Raw genomic sequence first — 22964 nt, forward strand, 5'->3', positions numbered from 1 at the left:
ATGTTTTTAATAAATTTTTAAATTGAAATTGTTTTTAGTAAGAACTTGAGATTGAAGTTAATATTTTTAGTTACCCTGATGCAGTAGAAGAACAGGGTTGGTAAAAAAATAATTAATTTTTGAGGGGGAGATTTTTTGCGGCAACTAAGGGATTGAGTATTCAATAGACAGCTAAAATAGACGTATCTAAAACACACAAGAAACATTTAACCTCTCCCCACTTCAGTGACTAAGCGATAAGTTTGAAGACATACAATGATAAAAAAAAACGAGTTTCATTACACAAATAATCCATTGTATAGTTTTGTACTTATGATTGGTTGGGTTTGTTTTGAATTTCGCGCAAAGCTACGCGAGGGCTATTTGCGCTAACCGTCCCTAAGTTAGCAGTGTAAGACTAGAGGCAAGGCAGCTAGATATCACCACCCCCCGCCAACTCTTGGGCTACTCTTTTACGAACGAATAGTGTGATTGACCGTCACATTATAACGCCCCCACGGCTGAAAGGGCGAGCATGTCTGGTGTGACCGGGATTCGAACTCGCGACCCTCGGATTACGAGTCGCGTGCCATAACCACCTGGCCATGCCGGACCATGTACTTATGAGCAGAACAAGCAAACAATCCAAAATGAAGGAAACCAAACGTTCTTATTTTTTGATATTCAAGGAACATCTGAAACGTTTGAGTGGAAAGGTTATGTTTACACTACATAATACTCAGACAGTGAGTAAAGCAAAACAGGTGTGTTTTACTTTATACAGGTAATCACTCGCTATTCTGTACTGTTGAACCTACTGTGGTTGGTGTCCAGTTTGTATTTATGTGTGTGTGTGCGGAGGGGAAGACGATTTGCACCAACTTTATAAAATGGGATATTCAAAAATGCTGATTAAATCCAAAATCAGATGGTTCGGATATGATAGACTTCATTTAAACCTTTTTATTATTTCATTTATTATTCATTCAGAGTGACCATCAATAAAAGGTCTTTTTCTCCCACCTATGACTGATAGTTTGTTTGTACACAGTTCGGTATTGTATTTTATAAGATCACGTTTCTCTGATGCTCCTGGTGTGTTTTGCAATGTCGTAGTGTAAATATCGTTTCGCAGTGCAATTATGAGTAAATATTGCGTCCGCCATATTGTAATTTTACGATGGCCTAACTTTTCTTTTCCCTGAAACGTCAAAACCTTAGAACTCGTCGTATGGAGTTTTATTCTGTTGTGAAAGTTTTGAAAGAAACATAGATGATACTGTATAAATAATTTAGTTTCTTTAGAAGTATTTTCGAAGAGGTCTTCGAAATACGTCATTTTTTGCCAAATACACACAGAGATCAGGTTATCAAAAACAATATTAAACAAACAGAATAAAAATCGACTTTTAAGTGTAAATGGGTCTTTAATATAAGCTCAAAACATGCGTTATTTCTCTTGGAATTTTGTTCAACACAATGTTCTACTATTATTTTAAAAGGCCCCGGCATGGTCAGGTGGACAGGGCGCTCTATTTGTAATCCGAGGTTCACAGATTCGAATACCCATCACACCAAACATGCTCGCCTTTTTAGTCTCGGGGGCGTTATAATGTGATGGCGAACCCCACTATTCGTTGGTAAAGAGTAACCCAAGAGTTGGCGGGAGTGGCGACATCTAGCTGCACTTCCTCTAGTCTTACACTGTTAAATTAGGGACGGCTAGCGCAGGTAGCCCTCGTGTAGCTTTGCGCGAAGTTCAAAGCAAACAATATCTTAAAAATCTGAAATAGCAAATATAACAAATTATATCCCACAAAGCTTTCATTATAAATGCGCAGTTACCAAATATCAGGTTTGTAGTACACTATACAAACTTTATATTATACTATATCAACAGGGTGTTATATTATATCAATTTCATTGTGCGACATATCAACTATACATTATATTAACGACGTAGTACGTTATACTAATTAGGTTGTACATTGTGTCAACTTTGTATTAAATTACAGTATATGATCTTTGTTGTGCATAACAGCATCTCAGTAGGAGGTCATTCAAAATTAAAGCAATATATCTTCCTCCTTGGCTATTTCACCCTCACAGGTTGTAGCACCTATAACATATTATGTAACACCGACCGATCCATTTCCTTCCATTGGTTCAGAGGTAAATCTGAAGATTTATAAAGGTAAAAACCGGTTATTGGTAATTATAGCAGGCACAGTATAGACAGCCCATCTTTAAGAGGTTTTTAAGAAATATTTGATTTTCACTCTACAGTAAGAAGTTTGATAGACATTAGTTACACAACCATCCAACTCTGATTGTACACATGCCTTTAAGAGTTTTTCTTTGAACATTTAACTTTCTACACATAACGAGAAGTTTGTTTAGATGTTATCTACACAAGTAGCTAACCCTTCCCTCCTAGTGGCACAGCGATATGTCTGCGGACTTAAACGCTAGAAACTGGGTTTCGATAACCGTGTTGGACAGAGCACAGATATCCCATTGTGTAGCTTTGTGCTTAACTTCAAACGAACACAAGCAGCTGACTTTAATTCTACACACATACACATCTTTAATAGGTTTTTATGAAATGTTTAACTTTCGACCTTTAGCTGGAAATGTCTAGACACTATTTAGAGAAACACCTAACTCGGGCTCCATACAGCAACAATTCACACAGCTTTGGTTTTGTCATTAAACCTAACGTACGTGTTTTATCAATATTCATAAAAATGCAGTTAATGTATATTTGATTTTGTCATCAAATGTTTCACATGATGATAAAGATTAAAACTAAAATTAATACATCACATTTTCAAATCTTCCACGTAAAAGTAGGATTTGCTATAGTAACAACCTGTACCTATTTTAAGACAATAATATAGTTTTATCATTGTTTTATTAGGATAGGCAACAACCAGTCAATGTTCCATAAAAGATGAAAGTGGTTACGGAGCTCATTTTAAAATATAGACACCATAACTTGTTTTTATCAGATACATTAGGCTTGGCCTGTAAGTCCGCAGATTCAGGGTTTGCACCCTTTGCTGCAGAAACAACATTCTGCACTTTGGGATCGCGGGTGAGATATAAGAATGATGGTAAACTCTCATTATTCAGCCTTTCTTATAGACTATAAGTTCAAGGAAAGTTATACGTAAATACATATAGTTCTCTTTGTAACTTTGCGTAGCACTTCTTTCAGTCTTTTATTTTTTCATATTTATTTCATAATATTGAAATTGTAAATAACTTACCTGTTTATTTATGAAAGCTAAGATTTGTTATGAGCATATTTGCAGTTTTATACAGTTAAAACTTTTGAAAATCCCCCCTGGTTTGCTTCTTTCTTTTTAGCTGATCTAAATATCTTTCTCAACTGATAAGTGCTCATATGAAGATTACTTGTTTTTATTGTGGTGGTAGTTTTCTGCTACATTTTGTGTAACGAGGTATCTAACATTTCGCCTATTATTGTTTCATCGTTGAATGTGTGTTGTTTTTTAAGTCTTCGTGTTTTGTGGTATTTGATGTTAGTTACATACAGTGTTGTAAGAAAACACTTCCTTTCCAACCACTAACAAAAAATGTTTTTCTTGTACTCTTACTTAATATTTATAAAGTCTCTTTTTTAAATCCCTTTTTATATAATGCAATATTATTGTTATATCTATTAATTACATTATCGTAAAGTTAGATATGTGTTTAAATTATCTCTGAAGACAGTCGATATTGAAGCACATCAAACTGTTTAATTCTGTGGCCTGACAGAAGATATATAGTTTTGTTATTTAAACCCACATTGCAAAAAGAAAGCTGTTTCGGTTACAGTGTTTACTTATCCTAAGTTAAGCATTCGCTTTATGTAAATAGTTTTTAACGCATCTTTGTATTTTCAATGTAACACCCAGGTGCACGTCATTGACTCAGAATTTCACTCACAATGAGGCTGTGACCTCCAGTGATCCTGATCTAATTAGCCTACACACTAATTCTCCAAGTAAGTACAGCTGAGAGCAAATACAGATGTGCTGTCTGAGTGATGTAACTACTGACGTATTTCAAAGTTAAAGGTATCTAAGCACAGCACCAGATATTTATGTTTGTTACATAATTTCTATTTGCATTATATGAAAAAAAAATTCCCCAAAACATGACCAAAATAAGTTGTTCATACAAAACTTTGAAATAACAAACAAGTATTAGCATACTTTACTGCCTTATTATTCAGACATTACAATTAGAATTTAACTCAAGTTCTTGGTCTCTTGAAAAAGTAAACTTATATACTCATTTGTAACTAAATATTTGTTTCTTTTCTCAAACATGCACTTAGCATAAGGACTTCTTCAGAACAAACATGTCTCTCCAAAGACTTCATTAACAAATACTAGTGTTTGATCGCACTTTATAAAATCGATGTTCCAGGTCCCATAGTGCACTCAAAACTGTTTACTCCATCAACAATCGTGATCTACCTGACGACCAAAGTTTGTGAAGGATTATAAGATTAAATCTTAGACAACTTATTGACAGATCCATCCGCTGCATAGGAGCTTTGAGAAGGAAGGATAGCTGTGATTCCAATTTCTTCTACCATGTTTTTCTCAGAAAAAAAAATTATTTCTTGATGTGGCTGGAAGATGGCACGCTTTTTGCTTTTGGCCTTCTTTAATTGTAAATCGTTGTCTATTCTACTGTTATCAGAGTCGAATGATATGCCTAATTTCATTGCAATGACTTTCTGGGTCAGAGGATTCACTTTCATAATCCCCCTAATTTCGCTTTGTAGGCAAGAGTTGCTCAGGTTTGGGGTAGGGTCTAATTTCAATGTCCGTTGCAGTCTTAAATGTTTTGCTGTGCTAATGTTTTAAATCCATCGAGAACAATGAAGGTTTCGTTTTTTAATAAAAACATGCTCACTACACATTAGATTCAAATATTAAATTTGGTTATGATTTGCTTTGAATTTCGCGTAAAGCTACGCGAGAATTATCTGCGCTAGCCGTCCCTAATTTAGCAGTGTAAAACTACAGGGAAGGCAGCTAGTCATCATCACCCACCGCCAACTCTTGGACTACTCATTTACCAACGAATAGTGGGATTGACCATCACATTATAAAGTCCCCACGGCTGAAATGGCGAGCATGTTTGGTGTGACAGGGATTCGAACCCGCGACCCTCAGATTACGAGTCGCGTGCCTTAACCACCTGGCCATGCCGCAAATATTAAGCGCATTAATTACTGTAATAATTCAATCCTGTTAAATAAAGAAAAGTACCTCACGTTTCCTAAACTCATAACAGCAAACAATAATTTTAAAGGATTTTTAATTCCAATATTTTTTGTTGTAAATGTCTTTTTATGTTAATCATGTGTATTATATTTCGATAATTATATATTAGCTGCTTTTTTGTGTGTGTATACAACGTTTCTTGCACCACCTGTAGACAAATATGGTTATTATTTAGAAAAAGTGCTGAACGTCATCAAGGGATTAATAGAATACAAATAGTAAAGTTGGTACAAGATAACATACAAATAGTCTACATATTATGAAACAAGTAGTGGTAAGCATGTATAATGTGGAGCTTGAAAACATAAAGAGCTTTTGAAGGATAAAAAAACATGCATATCGTGTGCTTGTGATGTATTAACTCGTCTTTCTAGTTTACATTTATATTCGATTTTAGAGCATTCCTGGCTTGTCTTGTGTTTACAGCAAAGAAACAAAAAAATCAACCAATAGTGAAATTTTCTCGATGCTCTGGAGAATACTTTTTATTCGATATCCACGTTTCTGGAGAGAGGGATCGCTTTATAAATGCCTCTTTCTGCATTTTAGCATCAGAATATTATAACAGATCCACTATTTATGTTGTTTTTATATAAAATAGTATTAAACAATTCAATATTTGTGTCTAAAAGTCAATATTATTACCTTCAAAATAGAAACGAATATTTGACAAATTAGTAATTACGGAAGTCTTTGACTTTACATCTTTTGGATTAATAAACACAGTTATTGAGAACTTATAGATTCGAAGACTTTCCAATAAATATTTGAACTAAGGACATTGTTGTTCAACTAGTGTTGCACTTCTATAGACATCTCTAAATTCCCGTCTATTTTTCTGTTTTAACGATAACATGACTTTTGAACTTCCATATTTTTGACAAAATATTTTGTAATTTTTCACGTTGAATTTTACCCTCTCTGGTTACAAACAAAAATGGCTAGGTGGGTAAGACTCTCGATTCATAATCTGAGGGTCGAGGGTTGGAATCTCCGTCACACTAAACGTACGCGTTCTTTCAGCCATGGGGGCATTATATGTGACGGTCAACCCCACTATTCGTTGGTAAAAGAGTAGTCCAAGAGTTGACGGTGGGTGATGATGACTAGCTGCCCACCCTCTAGTCTTACACTGCTAAATTAGGGACGGCTAGTGCAGTTAGCCCTTGAGTAGCTTTGCGCAAAATTCAAAAGAAATAAACAAACAAACAAAAGAAAATGTTTGCTTTCAAAGCATTTGCGAAAAATCGCCAGAAGTGAGGGATAAATTACGTTTTTCAAGTTTAATGTTTAGTTGAGCCGATTTAATTAATAATAGATGCCCAGTGGTTAGCGAGTCAGCATATCGATCGGTTGTTCCATCAATTCTCTTCTGTTACCGACAAAAAAATATCGTGCTCTGCACTTAAGAGTCTTGGTTGCCTCACAATGGAGGTCCAGAATGGCGAGGTGGTTAAGGCACTCGAGTTGTAATCTAAGGGTTGTGGGTTCGAATACCCGTAACATCAAACACATTTTCACCTGTGGGGACGTTATAATGTTACGGTCAATCCAACTATTCGTTGGTAAAAGTGTAGCCTAAGAGTTGGCGGTAGGTGGTGATGACTAGCTGCTAAATTACACTGCCAAATTAGGGACGACTAGCCCAGATAGTTCTCGTAGTTTTGCGCGAAATTCAAAACAAACAAATAAACAAAGCGTAATAATGGTGACTATCATATCCAACCACTCGGTAATACAAGAGTATCCCAAGAGATGGCAATGTGTGGTTGTTCACTAGTTATCTTCACTCTTATTTATTATTTCCAAATTATGGACGGCTGGCGCAGATATCCCTTTTCCGTGATGTCCGAAATGAAACAACAAACAATTTGTTTGTTTGTAGGTAAGCACAAAGCTGCACAATAGGTATCGTACTCCAGTTTTGAGCGTTTTAATTCTGCAGACGTACTTTTATACCACTAGGGGTAGTAAACAAAAGAAATAATTGGCAATAGGTATTCACATGTAAGGAGAAGCTCAAAATAGTAATATAAATGTGAATATTTTTAAGTTTTAATTTCATCACCTATAAGAAGTAAGGGAATTTTTGATATGGTACGTGATAAACCGCAAAAACATACTTAAAAACTGTCAAATTATATGAAAGGTAATTCAAATAAGATGCGCATATTTTTATGTGGGAGTTTTTGGTGATTCCTGTGAACTTTCACGGGTAATCTACTTGTGTATATATATATATATATATATATATATATATATTGCTACTATGGGGAACTACTTCAGGGAATGTAGTTACACGAGAGTTTATTGATTGATTTTTTTATGTAGTTTTAGAAAATAGCACTTATGTGTCAGTCTGATTGAGACTCTGGTGGTCAAACGGGAAAACTGTGTTAAATGTTTCGTTACTAAAGAGGCCATCATTATAAGACAAAAATAAAAATAAGCAAACCTTGCCATACATAAGGTTATACTAAAAATATAAACCTCATGTTCTAAGTCCCGACTTTATAATAATCAGTTATAAGTAACAATGTATTAACAAGCATTTTATGTGCCAGGTAAACTTAGTTTTTGTTTAAAATATCTACTTGATTTACCTTAGGGCCAGTTTCACTACATTGCTACTTCCTAACCTGTGTACATTTTTGCTAAGTATTTTTATATGTAAATATAATGACGACATCCTAACTTTAGGTGTAACTTCAAAGCAGGAGCAGTTATATATTGCAGTTATGGGAAGATGTAAGTAAAGTAATCTGAGGATCGCGGGTTCGAATCCACGTCGCACCAAACATGCTAGCCCTTTCAGCCGTGGGGGCATTATATGTGACGGTCAATCCCACTATTTGTTAGTAAAAGAGTAGCCCAAGGTGGTGATGACTAGCTGCCTTCCCTCTAGTCTTACACTGCAAAATTGGGGACGGCTAGCGCAGATAGCCCTCGTGTAGCTTTGCGCGAAATTCAAAAACAAACAAGTAAAATGTTTTAAAACTTCCAGAAAACAGATCACATACTACTTCTTTAGTAAAATATCATTGTAAACTTACTTACTTTCAACTAGAATGAACAAGAAGGAAGAGCACACTGAACTAAATCGAATAAAAATATTGATGTGAAGTGAGAAATAATGATGAAGCTCTAATGATTTCAAAAGATACACACACGCATATATATTATATACTAGTGAATTTAAACAAATAAATTTAGATGAAGTTAAATAAGTAAAGAGGATCATGAGGAAGGATTGCGTTAGAAACAGCAAATCCCAACCTCTGATTAATAATTATATTATAACGATAATTTTAAATTATTAGGGTAGCTTGTGCTCTAGGATTTTTTTAAATGACGCGTATTTTGTTTAGTTTTAATGTGTTTTGTTTTGACTTTATGGTTATATTATATATAATATATATTATATGAGAAAATGCACAGTCAAACGTTTTATTATTATACTAGCCGTAGTACACAGTTTTCCCCAGGTTATAAGATTGATAATGTGTGTATTCTGAACCCATTTTAGCATAAAAACATAACTCAGATACTTTTATTGCTAAGCAACATGACATTAAAACCTATTGTTTGAACCATTTGTAGCAAAACGCATTGACTTCCTATGAAATAGAAGTGTTGGTATATTAGGAGCCACATCTTTTTTTTTTTTATCCTTAGCTTGTCACATTGAAAAGATCTGCTTGAGCATATACACGTGAATTAGGCAAGTAATAATACCCAGGTGCGCACTCTCAGGTACAAAATTTTAGGTTTCTAGATTCTCTCATCTCGTAGCTATGGCGATTGTATTTCTTTACTATATAATTCCTCTGGAACTTGCTTCATTAAAAAGATGTGCATGCATGCACACATGTAGATTAGTAATACTACTCAGGTATACACTTTCAGGGTACACTTTGTACGGTTGCAAAATTTCCGGATTCTAGTAGCTAGCATTATTTTCTGTGATTTTTTTTTTGTTGTCATACCCCATTTAAACCTTTGCTTGCGCATGCTTGCACGCACGTAGATAAAATAAGTGTTAATACCCAAATACACATCCTCAGGATTCACTGAATGAGGATGCAAAATATCAGGTTTCTAGGTTTATTCGTTTTAGAGCTATAGCGATTATATTTCTTTTCTGTGTGTTTTTTTTTCCATAAAATGTCGTATATGCATGTAATAAGTAATAGTACCCAGGTACACACTCTCAGCGTCCACCAGTATGCTTGTAACTTTTCAAGTTTCGAGGTTATTTGATTTTGAAGTTATGGTGGTCACACAGAGACAGACAGAGAAGACACGCCGTTTTATTATTATAGATTAATAGTAATTAGAGTTTTGACACTGGTGATGAGTAGAGCACAGATAGCCTTAGTATAGTTTTGTGCTTAATAACAACAAATTAATGTAGCTTATATTTTTCAGCGATGTTCTTCAGTTTCATAGCAAGAGCATTTTTAGAAAATCTACATAACAGTTAAAAAATTTTTATTGAGAACTTTAGAAATAAAATAATTTTAAAAAATGCTGTTTTACTTTTAATAAAGATATCAAAGTAGAAATAAAGCAAAGTATTAACTGTCTTTGTATTATATTTATTAAAGTGTTTGTTATCATAACAGGTAGTGAGCAATTATTTGCACGTTTGGCATTAGATTTGTGTATGTTTATACTTAAACGCGTATTTGTAACAAATACAAGACAATGCATAAGTAGCATTAATTGAATGAAATTTGAATCCAGAGTTTATGAGAAATAATTGAGTTACACGAGAATCTAGTATCGATGAAAGATATTTAATTACCAGTAGAGCCTAAAATGCATTTACTATATGCAATACAGCCTTTCCAACAGGTACAAAATTTTGTTTATTACATGAAAGATAGATACATCAAATTTAAATTGACTGACATATCAGGAGACTTAAAAGGTACAGAAGACCAAGAATGTTATTGAAACAGGAAAGTAGGGCATGGCAATAATATATTTAAAAAGGTTGGTTGAAAGTGTAAAAATTAATAGTAAGTATTTCTTTAGATATATTAAGGGCGAACAAAGTGTTAGAATAGGGGAAAACCTTTGAAGGATGATAAATACAGGCTTGTATCTCATATTATGAGACGGCTGTGTGATTTTAAATCCAGCATTTTTTCAGTTTTTACTAACGAAGATCTAAGTTGTATCTCTTATCTCTCATCTTGAAGAGTTGGTAGATGGAAACAACATCGAACAAGATGATTGAATGTTAAGAAAAATTGTGAAGTTTAAAGTATTTGGATCAGATAAATTTAGCCCAAGGGTTTTGAATGAGGTTAAGTATTGGCTATGTGAGCTACTTTCTTGAATAGTGGACAGATACCAGAGGATTGGAAGTTAGCTAATATCACTGTCTTATCAATGGAGGTGATGAAAATTATTTCAGTAATTATAGACAAATTAGCCTTACATCACTTCGGTAGGTCAGCAGAATGTTAATGGACTTTCATCATTAAAATCCAATGTTTGATTTTTTGCGGTGGACACAAGCGATAGTTTGTTTGTTTGTTTTGAATTTCGCGCAAAGCTACTCGAAAGATATCTGCGTTAGCCGTCCCTAATTTAGCAATGTAAGACTAGAGGGAAGGCATCACCACCCACCGCCAACTCGTGGGCTATTCTTTTACCAACGAATGGTGGGAGTGACCGTCACATTATAACGCCTCCACGGCTGAAAGGGCGAGCATGTTTTATTGCGACGGGGATTTGAACCCGCGACCCTCGGATTACGAGTCGAACACCTTAACACGTTCAGCCATGCCGGGCTCACAAACGATAGGCCTATATACAACAGTTTAGTGTTTAGTATGGCATCACGTCATTGGTTTAGTTATTTTAATTTTTGCTCAATATTTTGTTTGCATATTGACGATTGGTATATCTTATTATTCTTATTACTGAATTTCTCAAGTTAATCAGGTTTACAGTTTAGTTTTTAAAGAAGATTTCACTTTATTCATTCCTAGCTGTTGCTTGGTCTATACGCTTTGTTAAGTGGCTAATGTTAAGATGGGGGTTGTAGGACAATTACAACTATATCTTCTTTATATAACTCTGTGTAGTCTAACTTTTTTATTTTATTACAATATTCAAAATTTAACATGAAACCTATGTTTTTCTTTTCTTAAATAGTTTTAGATAATTTATTATTTTAATAATTATGTTTGTTTCTTATTTTTCTACTTTGCTCAGCGATAATAAAATATAACAATATATGGCTGCGGGGAGGAACAATTTTCCTAGGGGGCAGTTGTTAACTTATCCAAGATGGATATATTTTTGTTAGACGCATCCTATAGTACGTTTAACATGTTGCTTTCTCTGTACTACGTTTAACATTGCTATGCTTTAATTACAAAAGCCAATGTTATTAGCGATTTATTGTACGGTTTGAGGTATTCATTTAATTCTGTATTCATTATCTTATAGTTTCATAAACATTATTTTTTGGCTGTACTTTTGATAATGTTCTGTTACTTAACTCCACACCTTAACATTAACTTATGTCTTGCAAATTTATCTCAGATGCTACATTGTTCAAAAAACATTTGCTTCATGACAGATCTTGAAGCAAACAAGTATTTTTTCTGTATTATGTTAGTAAAGTGTACACTATTATATCTTTTTTGTCACTTTTATTAACAGTATTGGTTAGAATGTTCAATATATCAAATTTTATTATTTAGATTTAATTTTATACTACTATATTTGTATTATAGAGATTGTCTCGCTTTGTTAATTTAACATTTCTATTCAGAAGTATCCTAAATCTCATACAATGGCTGAATCTCGTGAGATATTGTTAGGTTTACGGCCAAAAATATCGTTAACAGCGAGAGTACCCAATTGAGAAAACACTGTATTCTAATCTTAATAAGTACTAGCGTAGAAACTTGATTCAATAAACTACATTCTTTACAAGGCTGACGTTTTCGTTTCGCTCTAAGTCGCTAGCTTGCACTGATCAGAAGTTAATTTCTATTTTAGCGTATTTTATTTTATAACTTTTACAGTAAAATTATTAGTAACATCACAGGAAAACGGTTTATTTTCATAACCTTTAATAATTTAGTTAAATACCCATTGGTTACTTTACAAACCTTTATGTGATTCCTGGTAATATTTGTAACTGTTGCCCAATTACAACTAACTATATTTGACTAGTATTACTTCTGCCCTCTATCTATTTAAATTGACATCAAAATAATAATATTTTATGTTTATACCACATGTCAAAAAAGGGAACACATGAAAATATGATCTTTCAGAATTTCTATATTTGTTCGTAATACATTTATTTAAAATACTTTGTTTGTATACACTTTAGAAAGCTCCCCAGTGGCAGAGTGGCATGTCTGCGGATTCACACCGCTAAAAATCGGGTTTTGATACCCGTGGTGGGGAGAGCATCACTAGCCCATTTTTGGTAGCTTTGTGCTTAATTCTAAACAAACAATTAAAATATTTTTCGTTAATAATTTATTTAATTGCAATTCAAGGAATGTGACACATCGTTTAGAATGTGTAAACTGTAAAAATTCTATGTTGATTAAATTGATAATTTAAGGTTAAGGATGAATTTATAAGGATTCTATTTTAGATTTCTCGGAGAAAATCCACGGTATTCACATATATATCTATTTAGGTACATTTTTAAAATAATGTATTTATTTCATCTTACTTATTTTTAGGTGGTAAAACTGTATATAGTTTTTTCACTGATTATTTTTAAAATTACATTCTGCAAAACGATATTTGAACCTAGGTAGCCACGAAATCAGCGAAGGAAATAAATACAGTAAAAGATAGAAGTTAGAGTATTATTGTTGTTTTTATTTTCGTATCCACAGGCTGGAACCTGGTTGTTAGGGAGCTCGGACTAGCAATATGCAGGTCTTAGGTTTGAATCCCTGTCGCCCAATATGCTTCCCATTTCACCCAAGAAGACATTATAATGTGACAGTTAAATCGATGGTAAAAGAGTAACTTAAAAGTTGGTGGAAGGCGATACTAGGCAGCTGCCTTCCTGCCAAGTTAGAGATGGCCACGTAGACAGGAGATGAGCATCTGAGGATCGCAATTGATGTCTCAGCATCTGAGGTGCTCCAACAGTCGTAACAGCTTTGAGATTTAAAATAAAAATTCCACAGGTTGAAGCTTATATGCGTTTTCGTTACATATGCGTGTATATGTGTGTGTGTGGACACTTTACATGTTTAAACAAATAAGAAAAGTGACATCAGGCGCAGAGCTACTGTCAATACAGACTGTTTTGATAATAGTTATCTTGAGTAACTTGCGCTGGATAATTTATTTTCCCATCAATTTGCCCTTTTTCTCGGCAAGAGAGATGACAGTCGTTCTTAGGCTTGTCACAGCAAGATATGAGTTTTCCCCAAGGCAACAAGGACCATCTGACAGTCCCTAATAAAATGATTTTGTGGTGAACAAAATACAATGTACGTTAATCAGTCATTTAAAAGCTATTCAAACTGAACTAGATTTTTATGAAGCAATTACGCTTTGATTGAATAATAAAAAATAGATATTAGCAAATAAAAGGTATTTATAAGATATACCCCAAAGCTTTTCAAGTTATGCTAGTTCATCAGTATTTTTCTACCTTTTTAATTGGTTTTAGCTGAATAATCACAATGGTAAGTAGAAGTAAGTAGAACTTTAAAACGATATTTTCTGTAATGTAATACGGCAAGTTCATTACACATTTTATGTAACGTGATAAGAACTCGTCAAAAGCTTTTATGTATTCGACTGAATGACAACAAAAGTTCAGACCATTAGAAGCAAGTTTTGTAATGAAACCTTAAGCTATGGTATATTTTTATTTTTACTTATGATTTCTTTTAGTTCGAACGTCTCTACTTGTCCACAAGCAACTGAGTAATAGAAACATCAGAGGATCCATCGGCCACTCGGATCAATACGTGTTTCAATCAACAACTGCACACCAAAGTGAAGTGTTTAATTTTAATGTAAGAATGTCTTAAGTTTCTATCACTTCTTCAGTGCAACTGTGCACGTGTTTACAATATTTTCTTAGGAACGTTTGAAGACTATTTTCCTAACACACATTATTCAGGGTTCTTAACTCTGTGGTAGTTAAGAAAAACATCTTTGTTTATCCGTAAGGTAACTTGAAATAAGTAAAGTATTTTCGGTTAAGTAAAAACGTTAAATGGAGTAAAGATTTGAAACATTTTGAGTTGAAAAAATTATCCACAAAAAAAAAAAACTTTAAGTTTGTTTATTTCCTAATCGTTTCGATTTTACATTTTTATTAATCGTAATATTCTGAACTTAAATAACAATGAGTTTTTTTATTTTTCAACGTTTCGATTTTACATTTTTATTCATCGTAATATTTTGAATTTAACAACGAGTTATTTTCTCAACTTTTCTATTCTATGCTTATGTACATCTCTAACCTTCCAAAACAATGAGTTTTAAATTTTTTTGTCATTTCCATTTTACGCCTATTCAACTGTAGAAATATTGCAACTCTATTATTGTTTAAACTGCCACGTGTGCATGCAACTGACAGGGCACATACAAATAACCATCGTGTAACTTTACTCTTAAACAAACAAAATCTAACATTAAACAAACAAACTTTGCACTTACTATAGGAACATGGAATGCTAGCATGTGGAGTGGCCAATATGTTTTAGCTACTTTTAAATATTTTATAACTTGTACGCATTTCCTGTTGTCTCGGACATGTTGCGTACATGTGATCAGAAATGTTTACGTTTGGAGGTACTTCACTTAGCAACATACTGGATTTGATTCTCCTCTTCTTCAGGGCCAGACGTGAATTAGTGGTTAGCGTGTGTGGACTGTTAATCCAAGTGTTTGCGGCATGTAACTACTTGCTGCAAATTCACGTTCTGCTCTTTGGGGCTGAGGCTCAGGGGACGTTATAGAAATGACGGTAAAATCTCACTAATTAATCAGACAAGAGTAGCACAAAAGTTGGCTGTAGGTGCTAATGACTAGCGTCCTCTCTCTAGTCTGTCAGTTAAGAATGACAAACAGATAGTCCTTGTAAATATTTCTTTGTAAGAAATTACGATACAACTAAAAACTGTGTTGAGAAAGCCAAAGAGTTAGCTGTTCTCTAAGTGTTTGCGTAGTTTTCTTTGTTATTCTTTTTTGTGTTTACGTTTCCGACTACAGTTTTAATGCTGTTACTGATAAGTTAAAGTAATATTTACAGAATTTGTTGTTTATTTAACTGTATCTCATTTTTGACTAATAGGTGCCGCAACAAGTAGTATCTTTACTGAAACAGCATTTTTTTAAATACAGAATTTCTAGAGTAATACAAAAGAATTTTAACTGGAAACACTGAATTCTGTAGGTCCATTTGTTTTAGTCCGAACATTAGGACATTATTAATTATGGCATATATTCGATAAAGAGATAAATTAACACTGCAACTTGTGTACGTTTTCTTTTTTAGTTTAGTTAGGGCCAAACCTTAGTGCACGTAATACCGACGATAAATAATCTTCTAATATTATTCTACGACGTAAAGTTGGATTTAAAAAAATCTTTGATAAGCGTTTAATATGTTGTATAAAGTGTCTACTAAAGTATATTTATCTTTTTTCTGGCGTAACTCGAATATTTAACAAGGATATGATTTCAAATTGCGAAAAAGTAGCAACTTTTTGTACATTTTATTTCAAATATTTTTTTATCTTACGATCAGTGAAGACCATTCGCTTTTAAATGACAGTTAGTGCGTGACCGAGATACAGACAGACAGATACACTCTTAGATTTTTATGGAATTCCAAAAGGCTGTTAAATCTTTAAATACTGCATGGGACGATATTTAGTAAAAGTTTGTTCTCTTCGAACTTCTCAACTGTGCTATATATAGTTTTCAATTAGCAAAAAACGTAAAGTCACAAATATACAAATAAAGTAAACATAATTCTGGAAAACAAGTTGACGCTCAATTTGATGTATTGTTAATTCTTGTAGAAGGTCGACCTTTGCAAAATATTGCAATGTATTTAAAGCTTTAGCTTTATTTTACTTCCTCTAGTACACACAGATTTTTCTAATGTATTTACTAGTAGAAAGAATTCGAAAGTAAATATGAATGCGTAACCATAGAACTCTAACCCTCGCACAGAAAGCTTTTGGAATAACAGAAAACCAAATGTAATTTTTTTTGTGAAATATGAACTAGCAAAAGCAAATCAAACAATATTATGGAGTAACGAACGATTCTATATTTTTAAGTTGTTTACTTTTACGAATCTTGTCGTAAAATAAACTTTTTCACGATAAAAAATTGTAGTTTCTCTGAAGTAAGAATGACGTAAATGTTTGATTTATACAAAGGAAAAGGTCTTGCATGAATATACTGTAACACAAGAATTTATGGTGATTTGTACAAGAGATTAAAAATACAACAAAGATATTAAAGCCAAAACATTTCTAGTTTCTAAGAAATTTATAACCTGAAAGTTTACTGACAAAACTAGGATGTGATTAAAGCTTTACCTCTAACCACCACAAACGAAATACAATCCCTAAGGCTCAGTTTTTCCTTACAACGCAGTGATAGAAACGTTGTTATATTAACTGTTTGCCATTAAAATCTCGTTGAGATCAGATGATATCTCAGTGAAAGTAAAATCACACTGAACTTTTAGAGAAACTTCTATGAGAAACTTTCATATTAAATGAAGATTCTGCCAGGTTAAATTTATTTGTTGTTTTCCTCTAAGGATCTCTAAATCTCAAAAAAAATATTGAAAGTTTCACGAACCTTACTTTTAGTTTGAATAAAAAGTCAGTTTAGTAAAGCTACGTCTAGATACTGTTTTTAGTAACTCGTTCACAGTAGACATTTTAAAGTAAAAAAAGTAAAAGTAAAGAATTGGTAGAGCAGCTTTTGGAAAAGCGTTGCAGTTGTTTGTGAGTTCAAACTAATGCAAACAGTCCAAGTAGAAGCCTACAGTTTGTGGACGGACATAATAATCCTTATATTAACTATTTCTTATTTTATGACGTCAAAACTTTCATAATTTTCTGCTTTTAAGGATGAGATATGTTTAACAAACGGTTGTTTTTTTTTTAAAGAATTTCAACACAATAATTTCAGGTTCTAACAATTTCAGTAAAATTGGCTTGTGTATGCGTGGGTTTCTCCGAGTTCCAAGATGAACTTGATTAGAGAGATAAATTTTGCAACAGAATCATAAGTAAAAAAAACCTCGATAATTCTAGGGTTAATATACAGATTTTTGGCACATGCTGATGCAGAAATTAGTGGTACATCAATTTTGTGGCATGTCATTTCGCGTTTCCATTTAATAACTTTGTGAGAAAAATGTAAGTAAAGCCTCCTCTTTAGAATCACTCATGAAAAGTAATAATTATTAAGCTGCTTTTGATACTTTGACTGGAGTTAAAATCTCTTGTGCAGATCTTCCATAGATTAAAGGTCTAAAGATAATCATTGTTACAAAAGCATCTGTCCTTTCTATGCCAAGTACAACAGTCTAGTTGTTTATTACGAACGACTGTTTTCTCTAGGGAAATTTCCAGTAAGAAAATTGTTAATTAGAATAACGTCGAAAAATAATTATTTTCCATCGTGCACATATATTCAAGAACCTTTAAGAAAAGCTCACGAATGTAAGCCTTCAGATTTCAGCAAACTGATGTAACACTAAATTCAATAACATACCAAAGCAGTTAAGTACACTAAGCAAAAACAAAGCGCTTAATATTTAAACAAATACATTAATTATTTGTTAAAGTGGTGTAAAATTCAAGTTCTCTAATACTGTTTTTCTCCTAATCCACCTATTTGTTTTGAAGACTTTTCTTCATTTGATTGTTAGGCCCTTTTCTAAAACAAAATTTTCCAACGATCCAGGTTCAGGTTCTCCAAAATAACAAGAACAGGTATCCATTAATAAATCTTGTTATTTCTGATTTGGGAATTAATATATTAATTTTGTTGATTGGAACTCTGTAGTTTTAGTAAAGAGTTGAAATGTTAATTTCTAAAATTAGTTCTGTGTAAAAACAATGCATACTGTATTTATTATCTAAGTATTTTAATTTCCCCATTGTTTATGCCAATGCGTTAATGTTGCATACAAACATTTATATTTGTTTTCAACTTTGTCCAAATACGAATAAGCAAATTATTCCTATATACTTTCTCAACAGATTTAAACGTAAAATTTGTAAAATGTATTTATTACAACTAATTACGTTGTAAAATCTTCAAACTACGTATCAGGGGACAAGAGAATGGGCTATGTCACGGCTTAACCATCGTCCGCAAGAAAATCTGGAACTTATTGACATGGACATTTCTAGAATGGAACAAAAAGACAATGGCATTCAAACACACTACGAAAGGCTGAGCAGTTTGAAGCCGTCTTACAAGGTTTGACGAATATTGTTGTTTCTTGTCTTGTCAAGTATTTATAATCCAAATACATCAACAATGTAGTGAGTTAAGAAAATAACCCACACCTCGAGCACTTTCATACAGTTGACTATTCTTCTTTATTCTGAAAAAGAATGGTCAAGTATTTCAAAGCGTTCTGGTTCTGGGTCTATTTTTAAAATTCTTTTCACCTTTTGTGCATGACACTGTGCGTTGAGCTCTTATCAGAATTAACAATGTAGATTATATGTTACTTATAACTTTAAGCCGACATTGAAAAATTGCATTTCTTTGTGTTTGACATCACCCGGATAGGATATTCCATCAGCATCCAAGTACTAGCAATATAATGCATGATTTACTTTCTCATAACCATAGGAAACTTTTTCATAGAATACAAGAAACAAAATATTTTCTGTATTTTATCATGTTCGTTATACGTGTTATATAGTGACTTGTTTTGTCTCTTTTTTTTATTTGAGAAATAATTTTTCTTCCATTTTTTGAGTGTACCTTTAGCTTTATTGTCTCAAAAGATGTATCATGTGTTTTAAGGGCGTAATAATGAATTTATCCCTACTGTGTATATACTTTTAAAGTCGATCGAACAACCACAGAAGTGCTTTGATTTACTTTATAAAAACTTCTCTTAATAACAAGAAAAAGGTTTTTAAAGCATTTCGACACACAATACAAAACTACTTCATTAGCATTGAAACTCATACAAATTTAAGCTTTTACATTGTGCTCAAATTATTCCTTCGCAAAAAAACAAACAAAAACAGTTTATTGCTGTTCTGGAGACATGTTTAAATCAAGCAAACCGATGTTAAGTTTGTTGTAATAATGAACTAGTATATTCTCAGTGTCTGGCCATAACATAACAATAAAGGAAACAAAATACAGAAACACATTGTACAATAGTCGACTCTAAAGATACGTTAAAATTAACGAGCAGTAACAATATCTAACAGTAACAAACTATGACATTGTTAAACCTTAACAAATACAAGATAGAATATTACACTATGTAATACAAATTTTGTACCTGGATAGTATGTGTTATTTCTTAATTGCTTATGTTGTAAAAGTACAGAAAATGACCATTATTGCTTTTGTGACCTGGATAATGAAGTTTAGAAATTAACCTATTTTCTATGTAAAAATGTGCAAATTTACACATTTACATAAGGTCTGAATAAAACAACATATGAAACAAGCTTTACATGTATTTATATTAGACTTATACAAAAATGAACAAAAATGTTTAGAAGTGAGTAATTTTTCGAGATTTGCGTCTGTAATGTAAATCACTTTCACGTATCAGCCCCCAAATATAGTCTCCCATCATGTTTTCGCTATACGCTCTTTGGTAGCGACGTTTAAAGTCCAGTATATCTTGGTGGAAGCACTCGCCCTGCTCCTCTGAGTCTGATTCCATGTTCTTCTTGAACTTGTCAAGGTGAGCGTCAAGGATATGGACTTTCAGGGACATCCTGCAGCCCATTTTGCCGTAGTTCTTCACCAGAACCTCAACCAGTTCCACATAATTTTCGGCCTTGTGATTGCCCAAGAAGCCCCAAACAACTGCGACAGAGGTGCCCCAAGCTTTTTCTCTCTTCCTATTGAGCTTGTTAAGGAATTCTGTACACTTCAGGTTTTTCTTTATTTATGGTCCAACAAAGACACCAGCTTTGACCTTTGCTTCAGACAGTTTAGAGAAGAAATCTCGAAAGCACTTGAAGGCTGCAGACTCCTTATCAAAAGCTGTGACAAATTGTTTCATGAGACCCAATTTGTTGAGCAATGGTGGGAAAAACACCTTCTGGAGGTCCACTAGTGGCTCACACCTGACATTGTGCCGAGTGAGAACTCGGTCCGTTGTGGTCAGTGCTTCTTCTTGTAATGCGCTGCGGTCAAAAATACACAGATAACACGGAAACTTGGTAAAACCTCCTTGGAGACCCATCAGGAATGTCACCATTTTGAAGTCTCCGATAACCTCTCACTCATACTCATCATACATCAAGGTCAAGGTCTTGACGCTGTTGTATTTGTCTTTGAGGTGCACCAAATTAGCTAGGGGAAGAGACGGATACTTATTGCCGTTATGGAGCAGCACAACTCTGAGGCTCCTGGATGAGCTATAAATGAAGAGGCGCCACTCGTTCGGACGACAGGAAATTCCAATTGCCTTGCACAGACCGCATACGTTGTGGCAGAAGCAGAGTCAATCTTGATGAGTGAAGAAGCTTGAAAAATGTCGAAGACGTTTCCTCTAAAATGCGACTTGCACTTGAAAATTCTTACAAGTTCTACAACATTCTAGAAAGTTCTTGAAAATTTTTGCAAGTTCGAAAAACTTCTCTCTCAGCTACTCAGCACTGAATCTACCTAGAATATTCTGGAAAAATGGGTAAATTTGAAAATTTCATTATCAAGGTCTCAAAAGCAAAGTTTGAAGAGAAAATAGGTCTTTTCCTTTTACTTTAGGCATAAGCAATTGGGAAATAACACTTGCGGCTCAGGAACAAGAAAAAGTAAAAATTTTGTTACGTTATGTTATCAGAGTTCGTTTATTTTTACATAACGAAGGAAGTGGGGACACTGTAACTCAAACTTATGTTTCAGGTAACTTTTTTTTATAAATTTATATATTGTGAAATATATAATAATATATATAAATATATTGTGAGTGTCTTTCCTTTCATGTATATCCATATGATTTGCTTTGATAATATTTTTCTACACACTGATATATGGTTTATGTTTAGATTATTTTTTCACTTAGTATATCTCCATATGATTTGATATTTTCCGTAGGTTTACCTACGCGTTATGTTTTGGATGATTTTCTCTTCATGTGTACGAAACGTATTCTTTTGAATAGATCAATAAAATCTACCAAAAGTCAATACTTTATTATTGGTTCCCTTGACATTAAATAGGTAATGGAGATAGAAATTCCAGAAGGTCGAACCAATTATACAGATAAGTGTCAAAAAGGCAAAGCAGAATAATACTAGAAAAATATTTTTTATTTATTAAAATAATCGACCACAATCCGAAAGAGGCAACAATTAATTTTTGTATAATTTTAATTAATGCAATTTGTTTTATTTTATAATTCAGAGTAAGTGCGTTTCACGAAAAGTAAAAGTGCCGAAGCAATTATCGAGAGGCATAACATTATTTTTCCGCATTAATTTTTACGCGCTGTTGTCTTTAACCTAACGTCGTTAATTGGAAACAAAGACAATAAAGGTTGATGGATACATCGCTGTTTAAAATTTCTTATGATATTTGATAAAATACGATTTTAATACATTTGTATCGCTTCTAGCTTTTGATTTTACTAACCAACAAATAATTTATTGTATGTGAATCAGTGAATTTTATTAGGGCAAATTATGAGGTTTATTTTTATTATTTTTCAGGGACAAGTATATCCAGTAAGGGAATATAGAAGATACACTCCGGTTTAAAATGTTTCGGAATGTTCTTATAATTATTCTTAACAAAGAATTATGTCGTCTTACCCGAAGGAAAGGTTCAGGTCATCGTAATGAAAACTAATACAACTTCATTTATGATATAAACTTCTCATCAGAGTCGAGATATCTTCAAATCATTTTCTGTAACACGTTTACTTACGTCTTACCTTCAGATTCAGCTCAACTCATCTTACTCTATGATGAGGGAACTTGTAGCATCATGTTCTAATACATACACATGCTATGGTATTGTGGTGCAAACAACTGACTATTTTACAATACAATATTAATCAGACCATCTTATTCAATATTGATATGGGAATCTCATTTTTAGATCTTCTTATCGTGGAATAAATGTCGACCATTTTCCTCTAACAATGATAAATTGATGTGGTTGTTGTTTAAAATGCTAATCGTATGATGAATAAAGTTTTTGTCATTTTAATGTAATATGAGTCTTGTTCCTGCAAACTTATTCTAAAATCGTGCAAACGTGGAGCAAACTTCGTACACTTTGTGACACTAAGAAACAACATTGGAATCGCCTCGTATCAGAATGAAGCTTGAATTATCTAACCATGAGAAAAACTCTGGTAGTTTATCATATATCCAAAACATACCTCGTATAATCTGGAAGAAGTTTCAGACAATTTATTTTATGTTTGTATAAAAAACAAAAAAGCAAATGTAA

The 22964-nt window shown here is 33.2% G+C and overlaps 1 protein-coding gene across 1 annotated transcript in view; it reads left to right on the plus strand.

Moving 5' to 3' along the window:
• Positions 1 to 22662, plus strand: part of LOC143249416 (cell adhesion molecule CEACAM5-like) — a 117097-nt gene extending 94435 nt beyond the window's left edge. The window contains exons 12-15 of the mRNA XM_076499235.1: positions 3906 to 3994; positions 14199 to 14323; positions 18627 to 18776; positions 22217 to 22662. Coding sequence (XP_076355350.1) covers positions 3906 to 3994; positions 14199 to 14323; positions 18627 to 18776; positions 22217 to 22264 — 412 coding nt within the window. The 3' untranslated portion in view covers positions 22265 to 22662. The remainder of the gene's footprint in view (positions 1 to 3905; positions 3995 to 14198; positions 14324 to 18626; positions 18777 to 22216) is intronic.
• Positions 22663 to 22964: the final 302 nt, after the last annotated feature.

This window comes from Tachypleus tridentatus, chromosome 4 (genome assembly GCF_004210375.1).
Source record: "Tachypleus tridentatus isolate NWPU-2018 chromosome 4, ASM421037v1, whole genome shotgun sequence".
Classification (NCBI taxonomy): Eukaryota; Metazoa; Arthropoda; class Merostomata; order Xiphosura; family Limulidae; genus Tachypleus; species Tachypleus tridentatus.